This window comes from Marmota monax, unplaced genomic scaffold (assembly GCF_021218885.2).
Source record: "Marmota monax isolate L192 unplaced genomic scaffold, Marmota_monax_Labrador192_F-V1.1 WCK01_AAM20220418_F8-fsc00008, whole genome shotgun sequence".
Classification (NCBI taxonomy): domain Eukaryota; kingdom Metazoa; phylum Chordata; class Mammalia; order Rodentia; family Sciuridae; genus Marmota; species Marmota monax.
This window is the reverse complement of record NW_026694432.1, coordinates 28,607,504-28,626,096: the sequence shown is the minus strand read 5'-3', so window position 1 is coordinate 28,626,096 and position 18,593 is coordinate 28,607,504. Positions and strand designations below refer to the sequence as shown.

Here is an 18,593-nt window from a genome sequence, read left to right as displayed (position 1 = left end):
TATTTCCCTAAAACTTTCTTTCCTTTCCTTAATCCATTTATTTTGGACAGTAGCATTGTCATTATGACTAAGCAGTCTTAAGTTTTAAAATTTACTGAAAATGCTACCACCAAAGAGAAAAAAAAAAACAGCAATGAGAATCACAGCTGAACAGTCATCAAAATGTAGCATTTTGTGCTCTGAGATCACAGTGGTGTTGTCAGGCCATAAAACGGTATATAAACTATTGTAGTCAAGTTACCCATGCTTTTTTCTCAGTGTCTATAGTGTTTTAGTCTGTTTAAACCTAAAGACAGAGCCAGTACTGCTGGGTAAAATGGAACAATACAGTTTTGCTGAAATCCCCACCTGTAATAGAACAGTGTCTCTGGGATTCATTTTCTAGAAGCTGAAAAGAATTATTTTCCAAGTTTGGGTTATTTGAAAGTCTTGAGCCAGAATAATTTATAAGTATGACTAATCTCACACATTGCTTTTTCTAATACAGTAAAATGTACTCGAGTTATCAGTTCAGGGAATAGCTTTCTCCCGTGGATGAGATAACGAACTTTAAAATTTAGGCAGATTTTGCCACATTTTACTGGAAAGTAGTTGTAGTTGCAGTGTAAATATTTTGAAGGAAGGGGAGAATTTTGAACAACAAGCAGTCATTTTATTCTTAAACCCAGCACTGTAAGCTTAAGTGAGTTGGACATACATAATTAATCATTTGGTGTGTGGGGGGTAATTTGTCAGCTTAATGATAATACCATGTGTTAATGAGAGGATATATTACCATTTCTTCTCTCTCATTTATGATGCTAATATTGGAGAAATACTAGCTGATGATAACAGTGTTTTCTAACCTGCAAGTAATAATTACCCTCTCTGGTAATTACCTTATTTTAATAAAAAGTTTAGGGGATTAAAATACATACCACAGATATTTTAAGCTCAGTGAAGGGTATGTATCAATTTTAAAGAATTAAAAGGAAATCACTTTTTATCCATGTCATTTTTTAAGGTTTTTTCTTTTTCTTTTTTTTTTTTAGTTGTAGACAGACACAGTATCTTTATTTTTTCTTAAGTTTAATTTGTAAAATAATTCTGTAATACCAGGTCCTATTTGTTTGGAAATATGACTTTCCAGTATCATCACAATCAAAATTATGGCTGGGTGTGGTGACACATGCCTGTAATCCCAGTGGCCCAGGAGGCTGAGATAGGAGGATTACAAGTTCAAAGTCAGCCTCAGTAATTTAGCGACACCTTGTCTCTGAATAAAATATAAAAACGGGCTGGGGGTGTTCCTCAGTGGTTAAGCACTCCTAGTTTCAGCCTCTGTACCCCCACTCCCCCAAAATCAATTTTTTTAGGGGGGTATTGGGGACTGAACCCAGAGCCTTGTACATGCAAGGCAAGCCCTCTATCAACTGAGCTGTATCCCCAGTCCCTCAAAACTCTTGGTTTTTAGGTGAACATATTTTGGAAAAGCTGTTTCTTTGATACATGCTTTATATCAAAGTCTACTTATTTTTTTTCCAGGAATTGAAAACTAATTTAGAGTAGTATCTATATCTGATGTTTTCTAATGGTGAAAATTAAAGAAGATAAGTCAGGATAGAAGTCAGGTTTGGTTTCTTCTAAAAATGAATCTCAACTAAGAAATGTGGAAAATGATTTTTACACATGTTCACTAACCTTTATTCCCGGAGACGATTTTCTTATCATCTAGTTCCATCTAATGGATTTCCTTTTTTTCTCTTTTCACACATTTGCTGAAGTTCTCTATGTGTAGATGTGTAAAATTGATTTCTTTACACATTCAATTAAAGTATCTTGAAGTTGACACATTGGCTTTACCTGTTGAGAATTGAAGCAGCCAGCAAATCTTTTGGATGCCCAAACCCTGGAAACATTCCCCAACTTTGTGCTCGTTCCTGGTCTCAAGATGGCCAAGGCATGGAGACTATAACCCTGCATGCTGTGTAGCTTGCAGTGCTAACCCAGGTTTGCTTGTCTGTTTCCTAATCCAAACAGAGCGTCAGAAGCCATGATGCATGTGGTGTGTGTGCTGCGGCTGGAGTGGGCCCAGACCAGGTATTTACAGACGCCGTGCTCAGCCTTCCATCCAGTTGATGTCTGTGGTCTCAAAGTCTCTTATCTGCAATTTTAGAAGTTAGCTTCTGCCATTCTCCATTTCACCCTGTTCTGTTTCCAACTGGCCTGTATAGACATTTGTATGTATATTGTCCATTATCCTTACCACCAGGTGTTGGCGCACATCTGTGATCCTATCTACTCAGGAGGCTGAGGCAGGAAGATCGCAGGTTTGAGGCCAGCCTCGGCAACCTAGCCAAAACCCTGTCTCAAAAAAAGGGCTGGGAATGTGGTTCAGTGGTAGAGTGTCCCTGGGTTCAATCCCCAGTGCCACCAAAAAATATATATATGTGTATATATTTGTCTTTGGAGATGTCTGTTTTTATGGAGCTCATGAGTCTCTTTCCTGAAAATAATACTGCACACAATTACCTGGATTTGTAGCATGCAGATTTTCATTCTCTTTGAAAAAGAAATGGACACTTAAGCCAAGTGACTTGTCCAGGGTCATGGATTAATAACAAGCCATTTCCATTTCTTGTGATATAATAGGACTTTATTTTCTAAGGTTTACAGGCTGGTTGTAATTGATTCATAGCATTTACTTTCCTTCTCCCAACCCTTGCCTTGTAAGAACAGGATAAAATTCCTCATAATTTCATTATTCTTAATATCCATTTTCTTTGTCCTCTTCTCCTAATCATCCTGTAGTCCTGGCCCATCCCTCCCTACAGTTGAGACTTAGGCTGGTGAAATTGAAATTTCAGCTTCAGGAGGGATTGTGTGCCATTCTCGTGGTCAGTATGAAACCCAGTGAGGCTGCTTTCCCCTTCACCTCACATGGTTATAAAATTGGCATGCTGGGCACAGTGGTGCATGCCTGTAATCCCAGCGGCTTGGGAGGCTAAGGCAGGAGGATCGCGAGAAATAAAAGTGCATACCAGGCCTGTGTAATACCGCTGCATATTGCTGATATGGCTATTTCATTGCAATGCATTTGTGTGTATGTGTGGTTCTGGGAATCGAACCCAGGGACTGACTCTTGCTAGGCAGATATTCTGTCACTGAGCCATATTCCTCGTCCCCATACAGTGCACTTTTTTATGTGAGCATTAGTACAAAATTGGACTTCTTCCAGAGGTAGCCTTATTGGTTAGATTCATAAAAATAATAACTTCCTAGATTGTAATGATAACAGTTTACACTGAGACGTGTTGTTTTCCTGCTTACTACTAAACTATAAATAAGGTAAGATTGTTTTATAAGAAGTTAGTAACTTCCTGACATAGTGCTTTATGTTTCCTGTAAACCAGTATTTGGAATGACATAAAGCTGTTTGAATCACGACTGCCTTCTTAAGCTCCCATATTAGAAGCTAACATTCAGCCCAAATCATTTGAATTGCATCTAACCAGATAGAATATATAGTGGCCAGACTTCTTAGCAGCCCTTGGACTTTTAACTACAGGTACTAGAATCTGCATAGAGGTGAACTTTTAACTGGATCCGCATCAGGAGGGTTGAAACTGATGCTTAATGGTGGTGTTATGATATCTGACTTGAGCTAGTGTTTAAGCCTGTGTCTTACTTGAGTAAATTTCAGCGAACCTAGATTGCCTATTGACACACTGCGATGATCTCCCTACGCTGCTGTCCCTGGGGAATCCCCTGTCCTTAATGTACTTCAGTGGTCTTAATTTAGTTGTGTTCTATTAATATGATAACTGATGATCCTTTTAAAGTTGCAGTATTTCTTAGGATAATGATTGGGTTTTAATGTCTGTACTTTTGTTTTCTGAGTCAGATGCTCACACAGTTTTACCATGATTGGGGGAGTCTGGCTAGAAATAAAACAGAACATTTGCTTCTTTGTATTCTGGCGGCCTGCAAGCATTATGTAAATTCTGCTTTCTCTTTATAATTCCTGCTCCATCTCAAGTATACCTGGTTTTGGACTCTGTTTTGTAATTTCAGTGTTCACATTTGAAACACAAAAAAGTTTGTGGACCCACAAATCATTCTAGTGTGAGGATTCCTGAGATCCATGATGTGTTTTTTTTTTTTTTTTTTTTTTTTTTTAATATTTATTTTTTAGTTTTCGGCAGACACAACATCTTTGTTTGTGGTGCTGAGGATCGAACCCTAGCCGCATGCATGCCAGGCGAGGGCGCTACCGCTTGAGCCACATCCCCAGCCCCCCATGATGTGTTTAAGAATCACTTGGGGGAAGCGGGGCTCTGGGCACAGTGGCGCACACTTGCCTATAATACCTGTAATCCCTGATGGAGACTGAGGCAGGTGGATTGAGAGTTCAGAGCCAGCCTCAGCAAAAAGCAAGGCACTAAGCAACTCAGTGAGACCCTGCCCCTAAATAAAATACAAAACAGGGCTAGGATGTGGCTCAGTGGTCAAGGGCCCGAGTTCAATCCCTAGTACTTCTCTCCCCCCCGCCCCCAAAAAAAATCACCTAGGGAGCTTATTGAAAATGTAGATTCTTGGGTCTGCTCTGAGGATGGTACCTCAGAGTTTGCATGCTTAACAAGTGTTCAGGCAATTTTAGGGTGAATGGTGAAGAAAACACTCTTGAGGATTCTAGAGTTCTAGACTAACTGGAATAAAGACAAGTAAGTGTCCTTCAGACCTGAGTGCTGACCTAGCCATAATGAGTGTTAAAAGAGTATATAAGAGAATTCCAAGTTTATGGTCCCAATTATATTTTATTTTTAAATATTTATTTTTTTAGTTGCAGTTGGACACAATACCTTTATTTTATTTATTTATTTCTATGTGGTGCTGAGGATCAAACCCAGTTCCTTGAATGTGCTAGACAAGTGCTCTACTGCTAAGCCACAACCCCAGACCCTAGGGTCCCAATTTTATTATCCTGTTTAAATTTGTATCTGATAATTTAGTGACGTTTCTTATCTGTTAATTAATCTTATTGGTTTCCCTTTTTTTACAGAGAAAAGTGGTAAAGAATCTACCTCACTGGGAATGTCATCCTTACCAACTTCAGATGGATTGAACCATCCAGCCCCTTCTTCAGGACGGAGTCCTGAGATTGGCAATCCTACGAGTCTTGCTCGCTCTGTCTCTGCTTCAGTCTGCCCTACCAAGCCCAGTGACCCAGATAGCATCGAACCTAAAGCTGTGAAGGCTTTGAAAGCTTCAGCTGAATTCCAGATAAACTCCCAAAAAAGAGAACATCTTCCTCTGCAAGATTTTTCTGGTCCTGCTTCCTCTACAGACCAGTGTCCAGCTATGCCTTTGCATAATTCATCAGAAGAAGCAGTTGTTGCAGATAATCTGGAGAAATCTGCTGAAAGAAGCACCCAGGGCCTCAAATGTTGTCTCCACACAAGACAGGAAGCTAGTTTATGTGTCACAGCTACAAGGATGCATGAGTCACAGGTGGCTGTAGGTGAAAAGAGTCGGCCTCCAGAAAATCAGAACCTGAGTCAAGTAAGTGGCTTTCAGCCTCACGAAGAACCAGAGAACGAACCACATGAAGCTGTACAGCATGATGCTCCACATGACCAAGAACATCTTTGTGACATGAGGGACCTTCATGAACTTCCTGAAGAGAGGCAGCAGGACCAACAAGAAATATCTTTGGAAACTACAATGAAAGGAGATGGGCTACAGCAGAGTGTGGATCTTCAAAGTACAAAAGAAAGTTTCCTACTTTCAGGACGCTTTGGCTGCACAGATTCAGAAACACTTATGGAAATAGATGTAGTCGAACAGTCCCTAGTTGCTGTTCTTAACTCAGCAGGCAGCCCCGAGAGTGTTGGTGCATGTGACCTCCCTTCAGGTAACCCCCTGATGGAAGTAGAAACATCAAAATGTAACCCCTTGCGGGGAAGTCTCAATAGTTCTGTTTCCACTCAGGATTTACAGCCCCCAGAAAGCAGTGCTGAAAGGTCTGGGACAAACAACGAATGTAGCAGCTACCCCCACTCTGTGGAGTCAGCAGAAGAGTCTTGTTCATCTGTAACAGCAGCCTTGAAAGAGCTTCATGAACTTTTAGTCATTAGTAATAAGCCAGCTTTTGAGAGTGTGTCTGAAGAAGTTGTCTGTCAATCAGAAAAAGGAGCCAAAAGCCAAACAGGTATTAAGGGCTTTTCAGAAAGATGGACCCAAAATGAGCATCTGAGCCACAGTGAACAGTGTTCACAAGTCTCCTTTTATCAGGCCAGGTCTGTATCAGCGGAGATGGAAAACTTGGGCACTGTCCCTGGAACTGGAATAGAAGGTGTAGGAAATACTAACTTCAGGGGTCCAGGTGATAGCCTGTTGGCTGACAAGGAAAGTGTCCCCAAATCTAAAGAGTCAGGAAGTGAGAGCAGCTGTGTCACTGTACCCTCAGCTGAATCATCTAATCAGTTACACTGTACCTTAGGTGCAGAAATTTCATCCAAACTTGTAGCAGGTGAGGAGGATGCACTCAGTCAGACTTCTGAGCAAACTTCGCCATCCAGTTTCATTTTGGTTAAAGACTTGGGTCAGGGCAGACAGAATCCAGTAACAGCCAGACCTGAAACCAGAGAAAATGTCTGCCCTGAAGCTGCAAGGCCGTTTCTCGAATTAGAGCCACTTACCAGCCATCCATCAAGTCCCTCCATTCTTCCACCATTAGTCTTTCCTGCCACAGATATTGACCGGATTCTCCGCGCCGGCTTTACTCTGCAGGAAGCTCTCGGGGCTCTGCATCGAGTCGGTGGAAATGCAGACCTTGCACTTCTTGTTTTGCTAGCAAAGAACATTGTAGTTCCTACGTAACTATGGGAAGGTGGGCTAGCCCGTACTCCATTCCCTTAACCGAAGCTCCCTACACACACACTCACATCATATACACACACACAGTACATGTAGAGACCTGCAAGCAGAATGTTGAGCCAGATTTTTTTTTTAAAGATTTTTTTCGGCCAAAGTAATTTATGATCTCTTGTCTGATGAATTTGTCTATATTACTTGTTAAAATTTGGGCCTTTTTAAATGTATTGGCAGAATGTGCATACAAAAGCTTTTTATTCTCTGAAGATGATGTATTCTGGAATAAAATGGAGGTTTTGTGTATAGCATACCATTTTAGAATGAGAGTGAATGCTTTGAAAAGCAGAAGCCATGAGAACTCCCACCACCCAGGCAACAGAGACTGCCCGGCTTCATGCCGCGGCCGTGCTGTAGGCAGGGATGGCTTGTTGACTCAGTCGTCAGTGTAGAAACTTGACCACACAGTTTGGTGTTTGGAATCATACCCATTGTCTATGTGTCATGATTAACCAATTGTAATAGGAAACAAATAATTCAGTTAATTTCCTAGAGCAGTATGTTTTTATTTGTGTACTCAGGCTTTGACATTTTAATAGGGTGAGCAGAAGGGTTTGAAGCTCAGGCTGCTTTGAGCGTCACAGGCTGCTGCGTGAGTTGCTTGCCAGGTATCTTAGGACATTGAATGGGGTATGGTGGAGGGATTAATGTTAGTGTGAAACACGGTGCTACCCAGATTTAAAAAGGGAAGGAAGAAAGACCCAATCGTAGCTCCCTTTGTAAATGTCAAGGACTGAATGAATAGGTAAACACTGGAACTTACTAGAGATTGGGTTTGTGCGCATCTCACTGACATCTCAGCCCTTAATGACTGAGGAAGAAGGCAGATTCCACCAACAAGTTGAATGCCAGCAGCCTACTTCATTTCTAACCTGTCTTCTAGGAGGTTTAAGAGCTCGCTTTGGACTGTGATCTGAGCATAACACTGAAGTGTGATAGGTACCTTGTCTCTGGTTCATCTTGGTGCTTAGAATGGTCAGTCTGTTTGTCCTTCGTGGCAGTGAAAATAGTAATTGTAGTTTCTGACCCAAGTGGCCTTGGTAGAGTTTTCCATCCCTTTCTTTCCTCAGGAGTTTCTTTTTAAGCAAGACTTATATTTATGTTTACCATGTCAAGTTAGAGTGGGGCATAATATATAGACGTATTTATTGTGGCCTTTTTTAATATAAAGACTAGCCCTTGGAAGTCATTGTCCTGTGGGCCCCACTGTGCAATAATCCTATTGGATAGGTTTTAGGTAACTTTTCTGGAAAATAAACTGTTCTCCTTGGACCTAGCAGGAATCTGAAATCTTGGTTTTCTTGAAAAGAATTTTGAGAATGATAATCCCTGACTTCAGGTTATAGTTTGCAACTTGTTTGAACCAGAAGCTTTCAAAGAGTGATTTCTGATCTTCATGTTAAATGATTTTGTCTAAAATCTCTCTCTGAAAACTCATTCTTCCCATCAGAATTCAAGTCATTGAGCACAACCAAAATGGAGGCTCATATCTCAGGAGCTTTTGATTAGAACTTTAATTTAGGGGTGCTTAGAGGCATTTCCCGACTCCCCATCCCAGTTTCTTTTTGCTGTGTTTGTATGTGTGCTGAGAGAGTTCAGCAGGGGGATGGCAAGTCACATACATGATCCTTTCTAAAGTGAGCAAAAGGCTGACGGAAAGAGTCATGGTTCACTGCTTTCCAGAGGGTGCCCTGAACAGCAGGTCAGCCAGTTGCCCTTAGGGTGCTCCTATCGACAGCCACATGTTGTGGACCCTTTGCCTGCCCTACACCAAAGATGGGAGATGCACTAGGAAACTGCTCAGAGGGTTTGTCGGCTGACTCTTCAAGCTGTGATTGTACTGAGGAGTTGGTGCTATGATTGAGACAAATTCCAGCAGCAATGCAGCAGGGCCCCTTGTCTGCTTGATGGGTAGTGGTTTGGGGGTATCTCAAGCCTATAAATCCTTGGGACCGCAGGGTGTGGGGGGGAATTTATTGATGATAGTAGACTTCTCTCCAAAGGCCCTCTGGGAAGATGGGCTCGCAGCTTGCTTGGTGAGCCATGGCCACTGAGTTTTTACAACATGGATATTTGGGAATTACTTCCAAGTGGGATATGTAATATCAGTCTGGAAAAGGATTTCATTACAGTAGCTTTTTATGTATGTATATGTATATTTATTTTTAGGAGAAAATCAAATAGACCTGTAGTCATATAGTTATTAGGAGTACTATAAATGAGCTTAACCCACTTGCCAAATATCCTCGTCCCTTTTGTCATTTTCTTTCATAGTTGCTTTTGATTTTTAAAATCTTTATCCATTTGTCTAAAAATAAAGTTGACATTGTTAGGGCCTTCGAGTGACTTCTGGAACATGCAGAGGGTATTACGGAACATTGCACTAGTGAACCTTCATTGTCCCATTTTTATTCAGTGTTTAGCATTTTAAGAACTCGGAAGTCAGGCACGCGGTGCACATCTGCAGTCCTAGCAGCTCAGGAGCCTAAGGCAGGAGGATTGCAAGCTTAAGGCCAGCCTGGGCAACATAGCAAGTCCCTGTCTCAAAAAGGGCTAGGGATGTAGCTCAGTAAGGGTGCCCCTGGATTTAGTCCCTAGTACCGCAAAAAAAAAAAAAAAACAACTCCAGGAATATAGAGATTCTAGATCGGCTTGTAAGAATAAGATGAAATCATTGGGCTGGACATGGTGGCGCTTGCCTGCAGTCCCAGCAACTCAGGAAGCTGAGATACAAGGATTGCAAGTTCAAGGCTAGCCTCAGCAACTTAGCAAAGCCCTAAACAACTTAGTGAGACCGTCTGAAAAAATTAAAAAGGGCTGGGGTGTGGCTCAGTGGTTAAGTGACCCTGGGTTCAATCCCTGGTACAAAAAAAAAAAAAAATTCCTTATTGGCCCTCTGGTCAACAGCTGACCTAACAGCCATAAGAAGCAGTGGGTAGCTCCTTTACATGACTGACAGTGCTCAATTCTGTGGCCAATACTTATCTCCAATGGTGGTCTCTTCACCAAAGAGCAGAGGGTTTTCCTGTAAAACTTGGCTATTTCTTGGGTTCCTGTGTGGAAGGTGCATTTGGTAACCTGACAGCTCTTCCTTGGGCTCTTCAGCAGTACGAACTGTTTCCACTTGTGCCTGTTCAGGCCTCAGCCACCCAGGAACCTTCAGCCTGCAGCGTAGGTTTTAGCCAGTGACAGGTCACCAGTTGCTTGGTCAAGCAAGCTGCACAGATGGTGAGCGCGTGGAACTCCCGCCAGGGGCTGTGGGTGGCTTAGTGGAGAAGCACTTGCCTGGCACCTGTGAGGCCCTGGGTTCCACCCCAGCAAAAAAGGTCACTTTTCTATCTTGCAGCCTTGTGGCTGCAGGCTCCTAGTCCCCACATTTTCTCCCAAAGCATTTCTCTAGCAGGGGGGTGCCTAGGAAGGACACATGAGACTGATTTCAATATTTCCAGTTCCTGTGAGAGCTGTCTGTTCTTCCCTCACCAGTTTTCTCGCCTCTAGCAGAAGCCATAGAAATTTAGTTGGTTTGACTTTTCAGCTCATGTCTATAAATACATGTGTCAGCTATCATACGTACAGTGATTGACAGATGTCTTACAGTTGATTTTACATAGATTAAAAACAAGCAATTTTGATATCTAGACGCATTCTTCACTTATGGTGGCTTTTGCCCACCATCTGTATAATAAACTGCCTTGTAAGCAACCAGCCTGGAGAGTCACACTGTATTCTGAATGCTTTTTCCTGTAGCTGCCATGGTCCGGGGTGAGCAGGGTGACTGTGCAGCTCAGATTTCCAACCAGGGGCAAGCACCATTGGCAGCTAACCAGGCTGGGAGCGTGGCTTAGCGGCAGTGCACATGAGGCCCTGGGTTCAATCCCCAGCACCAAAAAATACAAGCATATAAATAAGGAATGCCAGCTGGAATGAGCATTCTCTAGCACAAATGCCAAAAGCCAAAATTTCTCATTTGAGATTGGTGACAGTGTGGTCTGCGGCTGAAATAGAAATACAGTTATCACAAGTTTTCATCCTAGAAGATGAACGTACTTCTTACTGGTCTATAAAAGAGAAATGGCTTTGTTCCCCTGAGAATAATGCCAATATCTCTTAACAAAGTCAACTCAAAACCTGTCGTTGAGAATTAGAGGTGAAGTCTAGGTTCAAGTTTTATACTCTGTAGAGTGTCCTAGGAGCTCATGGAATAAACTGAAGAACTTAGGGCGGCCTTTTGATGTACTTGCTTTTCCTTTGTGCCTTAGTTTCTCAAAATAGCAGCAGTATCAAGTTTTGGTGGGGAATAAAAGTGGGAATATCACAGAAATCCAATGTTTTGAAAGAAGCCCTCCTGGGGATGGAGGGCACAATGTGGTTTTCTGGCTCACCGTCATCATTGGGTTTCCTGGATAGGAGGGTTGCTACGTAGGTTTTTACATCAGGCATACCAAAAGCACTTCCTAGAAGTTTTTTTGTTGTACCATCAAATCATACATGTTGGAAAGGTAGTTGGCTACTCCCTTCAAGCCTATGCAATCAGGTTGAACAAGAATTTATTGCTACTTCTTGATTCATCAAACACCAAATGCCCACATGCCAGGCACTGATGAACTTGGGTGACTAAAACAGATGGGAATACCCTGCCCTTGTGAAGCTTTTGGTAGGGAGACACGAAGCAAATTTTAGCTTCAAAAGCAAGACGTATTTTTTGTTTAATAGCATGCTTTTTTATTTTAAAAGTCAGCGGGTTCCAATTCAGTCAACTGAGGGGAAAGCTCATAGTGGAATCAGATGCTGTGAACCTAGAATTACTCTTTAAATTTTTATGTTAAGAGCAAAATCAGGAAGAAAAAAGGTGACATCTGTTAGAAGTGCCTGAAGAGGTCACCTATTGAGAAGTCAGGTTAGCATGCTGAAGGTAGGTGGGCAGGACTGAAGTCAGTTTGTGAAAGGTGACCCTGCGTGTGCACCTCTTCTGCCCAGACCTCCTTTCATGCCGCAGTGCCCTCCCACACCCCTTGAGTGGGGCTGCTCTGGAGTACTGACCATCTGGGCTCCCAGGAGTGAGCACAGTGCTATTTTAAAGCAGCCAAGTGCCACATGTGAAAATGGGAATCTAGAACAGAAAGTGTAGCAAATGATGGTTTGGGACCGGGTGGCAGGGAGGATTAATATACAGAAGGATTCGGGACCGCTCCATCAAAGAGACATTCTCTAACCCAGTATTTAAAATGTCACAATATATGTTGTCCTGAAGCATAGAGGTAGAATTTCTGAATCTTAAGCTCTTGGTGACTTCTGAGGTTTACAGCTAGGAAACATTCCCAAGGGTTTATTGGTTACCAATCCAGATCCTCGAGCTATACAACAGGAGAGGGTCCCGCTAATAAGTTTTAGGACACCATCTTATGGAAGGAACCCTGTCAAGGAGATGGCCCTGGGCGTAAGCATTAGAGAATGTTTCTTCTACCTAAAGAAGTTACTGTGTAGATGATGGGGAGGTGGTACAGAACACTAGATGAGGAGCCGTTCACAGAACTGTTTCTCTAAACCATGCAAAGGTTTTCCTTAGCTACATACAGGGAGGAACTGTGCTGGGGCATTTTTTTTCCTGGGAAAATGCATCTAACGGAGATGATTTTCTTTACAAGAGTTTGTTTTACCTTGAAGGAACACATCTGTAGCCTACAGGGTGGACCTGCATTTCATGCCAGAGCTAGTCAGATTGATTTGTCCACTCCTTAGCCAGACCACTTACTCCTTCCTTAAAGCCCCACAGATTTTGAGTTTATGTTCCCCATCCCAAACATGACCATCTGACTGCGTAGATTTCTGTTCTCACTGCCCTGATCATCCTTTTGAGATAATCCTGGTGATCCACACAGCAACTCAACACGTTGACTGAATTTGCCTTGTCACTGTGTACCTATCATGAAAAATAATTTCTATGTTTTTATTCCAAATCTCGTCTTCGTGGCAAGTTGGGCTAATGGTCTTTGCACTCAAGAAGGAGTCGTTTACCAGTTTTATAGCCATATTTGGCAAGCTGTAGTAAAATGAAAACCCTTCTTTTCTTTCCCTTATTCTTGCAGTTGCTCATATATTGCAAGATATTTTGACTTTTCTTTGAGCTTTGAGACTACTGCATCTTAAGAACTAGGCTGGCAAGACAGGTTGCCAGTGGCTCACTCACTCCCAAATGCTTTGGTTTTGAGAGTTAGGAAAACTCTTGAGAACTTAAGGGAACCAAACTCAGGAATCCCAAAGTCGGTTGCGTTGTGCCATTTAGGGTTTAGGGCTGAACATAGGATCTGTCTGCAGCTGAGCAAAATAGATGCCTTTGAGTTTGAATTTTTGTCACATACTGAAATGTAAGTCAGCCCTAAATGATCAAAACACTTTATTTTCTTTTTTAATAGGAACTTTCTGAAGAAAAAAGTGGTGTGTAAAAACATTTGATATTTAAGACAATAAAGTTTTTATCATAAGAGTTTTTGTTGGATCAATTTCTTTTAAATTGAGGTGGTGACTTCATTTTTGTCCTTGTCTCCGTGTCCCTGCCCCTTATACCCAGGCACTGTGATTTGTGACTGTGTGCCTGAACAGAAATGAGCAGCCCAGAGCCACCTTCTGATACAAAAGGCGTGCCCTCTATAGCCCTGGGTGTGGTGACTGAGATGTGTCTGGAGCCAGGCTGCTGGGTGTGAGCTCCAGCTTGTTGCTTGTTAGGAGTGACTGGGAAGTTGCCTGACTTTCTGTGCCTCAGTTTCCTGTCTGTAAGCCAAAGGCTCTTCAGGGTGGTGCTGGGATCGAAGAAGTGAATGCATGTAAAGTGCTGAGAATAGCACCCAGAGGGCTCATTAGATGTGAGGAGTGTCATTCAGAGTGTTAACCTCAGGGCTTGGAGGATGCTAAGCTGACCTCCCAGAGGCTGGATAGCTGTCTAGTCGTGTGCCCTGGGGAGGGGCCTCCTGGTGCAGGCAGGCAGTGTCCTAGGCCAGCTGCCAGGATCGGCTCTCTTCAGCATGTGGCTTCCCAGCCTCCGTGGACATGACCACCCAGCTGATGTGCCAGGGAAGGAGATGCGGTGTGGACCAGGCCTGGAAGTGGTGAACATGGCCTCCCCACCCATAATTCACTGGCTGCAACTCGGTCACGTGGCTATACCAGACTGCAAGGGCCTGTGATGTGTGATCTACTTTTGTGCCCAGAAGACCAGAGTAGTTTGGTGGTCAGGTAGTAGTCCTTCAGTTTCTCCTCACTCACAGACCACACATACCATTTCCCCAAAGGACGTGGCCCTATGTTTAGTCCTGGCATCCCACTGACAAGTCACAGTCACCAGTGGTACCCTGTCCTCTCCTTCCGGTCTTGATTGCAACTCCTATGGTCTGACCAACTGAACTCGGGTAACTTAACCTGATCTTTCCCTATAGACAGTGATGGAGCAGGGACTGCAGTAGCAAATCCTACTAGGAAATGAGAATCAGGAAATTAACTGTCACTGGCCCCTGGCCCCAGCAATTAGAAATCACACCGGAAAGGCATTATGAAGAGCTTTAAGATTCGGATTATTGGGCTGGGGCTTCAGCTCAGTGGTAGAGCACTTGCCTCGGGTTTGATCCCCAGCACCTCATAAAAATAAACAAAGATATTGTGTCCATCTACAACTAAAAAAAAAAAAAAAAAAGTAAGCTGGTGCACATCTAGGGGCCTGACGGTCTCCAGACGCTTGGAAGGTTTGGTGGTTTCTTCGACATAACAATTTACTCAGTAAGTTTTGGAATTTTTGCTTCGGGTCCATTCTGCGTGGTGGTAACCACACTTGTAATAACCGTACCTGTGATGCCAGTGATCCTTCCAGCCTGATTCATTGCTGGCTCTCTGCCATTCTGCTCTCAATGGCACCTGCCTCAAGTTCATCTGAAATATATCTGGGGAAACTTTAATAAGATTTTTGCTATAGGGCTGTGTCTTACTGGGCTTTGGTATTCAAAGGCTTATTTCAAACTTCTCTCTTACCTGGAGTAAGAGTAAGGGAATTTTGTGTGTGTGTGTGTGTGTGTGTATGTGTTTCTGGGGATCAAATCCAGGGCCTCACACATGGCTAGGTAAGCATTCTACCACTGAGCTGTACACACAGCCTAGATTTTTTTTTTTTTTAAACTAGGGATGTTTTACCACTGAGCCACATCCCCAGCCCTTTTTATTTTTATTTTGAGACAGGATCTTGCTAAGTTGCTTAGGACCTCACTAAATTTCTGAGACTGGCTTTGAGCTTGTGATCCTCCATGAGCCACAACACCTGGCTCGATTTCCTTTTTAACAACCAAACCAGTATCATATTTTATTTTTTAATTTTTTTTGTGTGTGTGTGTGCTGGGGATTGAACCCAGGGCCTTATGCATGCAAGGCAAGCACTCTACCAACTGAGCTATATCCCCAGCCCTATTTTAAATTTTTCTTAAATGTAAAGTGCATTTATTTAAAAAAAAAATACAAAGTAAACTATAAGTCTGTCTTTGTTTAAGGCCTTTCCCGGGTTCTCTTTTTCCGGGTTCATTTACCTAAATGAGGTGTTCTTTACTTGCAACCCTAGGCAGGCAGGAGGGAAGATGCCTTCTGGGGTGGAGCTGGGTGCTGGGAACACAGTCTCCCCGGAGAACTGCAGCTTAGGCAGTGCCTGGCCCCAGCCTGCAGCTCCTGGGAGCACAATATCATATTTTAGATGTTTGTACTAGTTAAGGTGGGCTGCTAGAACAAACCAACCCCAAATATCAGTAGCCTAACCAGTAGAGCCTTGCTTCTCCTTCACCAACAGTCCAGCTGGGCCTGGTCAGGAGAGTGGGAAGGGAGGGCAGCGTCCTCCATGCTGCCATTCAGCAGCCAGGCTTGCAGCAGCTATGCCATTTCTCTCATCCAACTGGAGATGATGGAGGAGAGAAGCGAAGCTCCAGGGTCTTTATGGGCCAGACCTGGAAATGGTGCTTTCATTTCTTACACAAATCAGCAAACAGACCTGGCCTCAGCCAGCGGAAGGAGAAGCTGGGAAATGTGGACTTGCTGGTGTCCAATAAGAAGAGACGGAGCTGACCAGGCGTCAGGGTGCACACCTGTCATCCCAGCAGCTCGGGAGGCTGGGACAGGAGGATTGCAAGTTCAAAGTCAGCCTCAGCAATTTAGTGAGGCCCTAAGCAACTCAGTGAGACCCTGTCTCTAAATAAAATACAAAATAGGGCTGGGGGTGAGGCTCAGTGGTTGTGGGCCCCTGAGTTCAATCCCTGGTACCAAAAAAAAAAAAAAAAAAGATCTAAATCTCAAGATATGTAGCAAGGCGAACTACCTCCATCTTTCAGGAAGGGCTAAATTGTTGTGGGTCCTCTTACTGGTTCAGAGCTGGTCGTGTGCTAATAGGATTAACCAATCACCAATCCTTGACTAGGGAGTTTGTCCTAGAACAACAGAGCTAGTGTGGCTTGGCTCCTCCTAGAAAGTCACTAACAGCCAAATTTTCCCTGCCCAGCCCCAGATATATAAAACCAAAGTGCCCCGAGCCAGCAGTACTGCGTCACCCAGCCCGTGCCGCCTGCATCAGACCTGTCCTGAATCCTGTCGGCTCCACCTGAAAATATATTAGCAGTCTGGTCATTTCTACAAGCCTATTCCCAGGTACCCTCCCCGCTGTCCTGGACTTTTGGGACAGGTTTCCCGTTCCTCCTCTCTCCACCTGCATTTTGGGTTCTGTTAGATTAAGGGCTCTCCTCCAAACCCCCAGTGGGCTCCCATCTCACTCAAGGCATAAGCCAGTCCTCCCAATTCACCTCTCTGCCTCACCTCCTGCCCCCCTTCCACCCGCTCCAAGCCACCCTGGCTCCAGGACACCATGCCTACTCCACCACGGGCCTTGGAACTGCTGGTCCTCAGCCTGGCGCTCTTTCCCAGGTGCCTTCACGGCTTTCTCATGACCTCCCGGTCTCCGGTGTCACCCCTTGAGGCCTTCTCCTGCTACTTAATCTAAAATTGTGGCCGCCTTCACTTCCGACACCACTTCCCTTCTCTGCACCAACTGCCACCTGGCATTCTCTGCATGGCATCACGACTCTCTTCCCCACTAGAATGTCAGCGCCAGGCCAGGCGCACGCCTGTAATCCCAGTGCTCAGGAGGCTGAGGCAGGAGGATCACGGACCTCAGTAACTTAGTGGGCCCTAAGCAATTCAGTGAGATTCAGTCTCTACATAAAAAATAATGCCAGGCGGGCATGGTGGCACACACCTGTAATCCCAGTAGCTCTGCAGGCTGAGGCAGGAGGATCGCAAGTTCAAACCCAGCCTCAGCAATTTAGTGAGGTCCTCAGCATCTCAGTAAGACCCTGTCTCTAAATAAAACACAAAAAAGGTCTGGGGATGGGGCTCAGTGGTTAAGCACCCTTGGGTTTAACCCCTTAATACCAAAGAAAAAAGAATGTAAGGTCCAGGAGGGGAGGGTCCTTTCCACCACTCTATCCTCAGTGCCCAGGAACCGTGCTTTGTGCAAAGTAGCCACTTAAGTGTGTTTTGAGTAAATAAATCCACGAATACCATTATACTACCTCAGTTTCCTCATTTCAAAGGCCATAATGGGTTGTGCCACCGGTGGCGTGGCATGGCTAATGGCAGAACTGTGGCTGGAACCTGGTCAGTTTGCAGGTGTAGAGATTCCAACCCTTGAGGACTGCTGACTTTGAGTTTGGTTGATTTAAAAGACAGACGGGGGACATAGGAAGGTTAGTAAGTGTGCAGGCTTCCATGGGAAATAGCATTTTTTAAAATTTATTTATTTATTAGTACTAGAGATTGAACTCAGGGGTGTTCTACCACTAAGCCCATCCCCAGCCTTTTTTATTTTATTTTGAAACAGGGTCTCACTAAGTTCCTTAAGGCCTCGCTAAGTTGCTGAGGCTGGTCTTGAACTTGTGATCCTCCTATCTCAGCCTCCTGAGATACTGGGATTACAGGCATGCGCCCAGCAGTGTTTTTTTAAAGAATTATCATACTCATATGTAAGACTCATTTAGGACAACAGTACCTCTCTGCTAATGGTTGTGAAGATGGTGATCAGAGTCCCTCACCCATTGTCTCCCTAGAATAGAAAGGCCCCATCTGGGGCAAAGAGAAGCAACCTTACATTTGTTCTCGATTCTCTTTCTGATCTTTTACTTCCGTGGCCAACTCAAATTTTTCTGTATCCCAAGAATTAAAAACTCATCGTCAGGCTGGGGGACAGGTAATCAGTGGTAAAGTTCATGTTTATCAGCCCTGAGGTCCTAGGTTCCATCCCCAGCACAGTACCCCCGCCCCCCAAAAAGAGAAAAAAAATAATCAGAAGATATTTATCTAACGAACATTTAGTCACATGTGCCTGACACTGAGTTGGCGCTGTGGGCACAGCACTGAGCGAGGGTGGTGTCCCCGGGGAGCTGGCATCGTAACAGCCTCTGGAGAGCCTCGTCAAGCAAAACAATGAATACCAGGTAGTGGAAAGGGGGACTTAGGGAGGGACTCAAGGTCACCAAGAAACAAGTCTTCTGAGGAGATAAAGTTTAAATTGAGCGATGACTGATGGGCAGGCTCCTGCCAAGTGAGGGCTTAGGGTATATTAGGTTAGGCAGAAGGAATAAAGAGGCCCGACTCTCTCTTTTGAGTTGAAC

General features: G+C 43.9%; 1 protein-coding gene across 6 annotated transcripts in view; it reads left to right on the top strand.

The window, feature by feature from the left end:
• Ddi2 (DNA damage inducible 1 homolog 2) overlaps window positions 1–13,394 on the top strand; it is a 44,448-nt gene extending 31,054 nt beyond the window's left edge. For 3 of the 6 annotated variants that reach the window (XM_058571134.1, XM_046468925.2, XM_046468927.2), the window contains one exon: window positions 5,042–13,394. In XM_058571134.1, coding sequence (XP_058427117.1) covers window positions 5,042–6,861 — 1,820 coding nt within the window. In that variant the 3' untranslated portion in view covers window positions 6,862–13,394. Of the gene's footprint in view, window positions 1–2,019; window positions 2,080–5,041 lie in introns of those variants that run through there. The other 3 variants (XM_046468926.2, XM_046468929.2, XM_046468928.2) reach the window with 3 other exon arrangements.
• The last annotated feature ends 5,199 nt before the right edge of the window (window positions 13,395–18,593 follow it).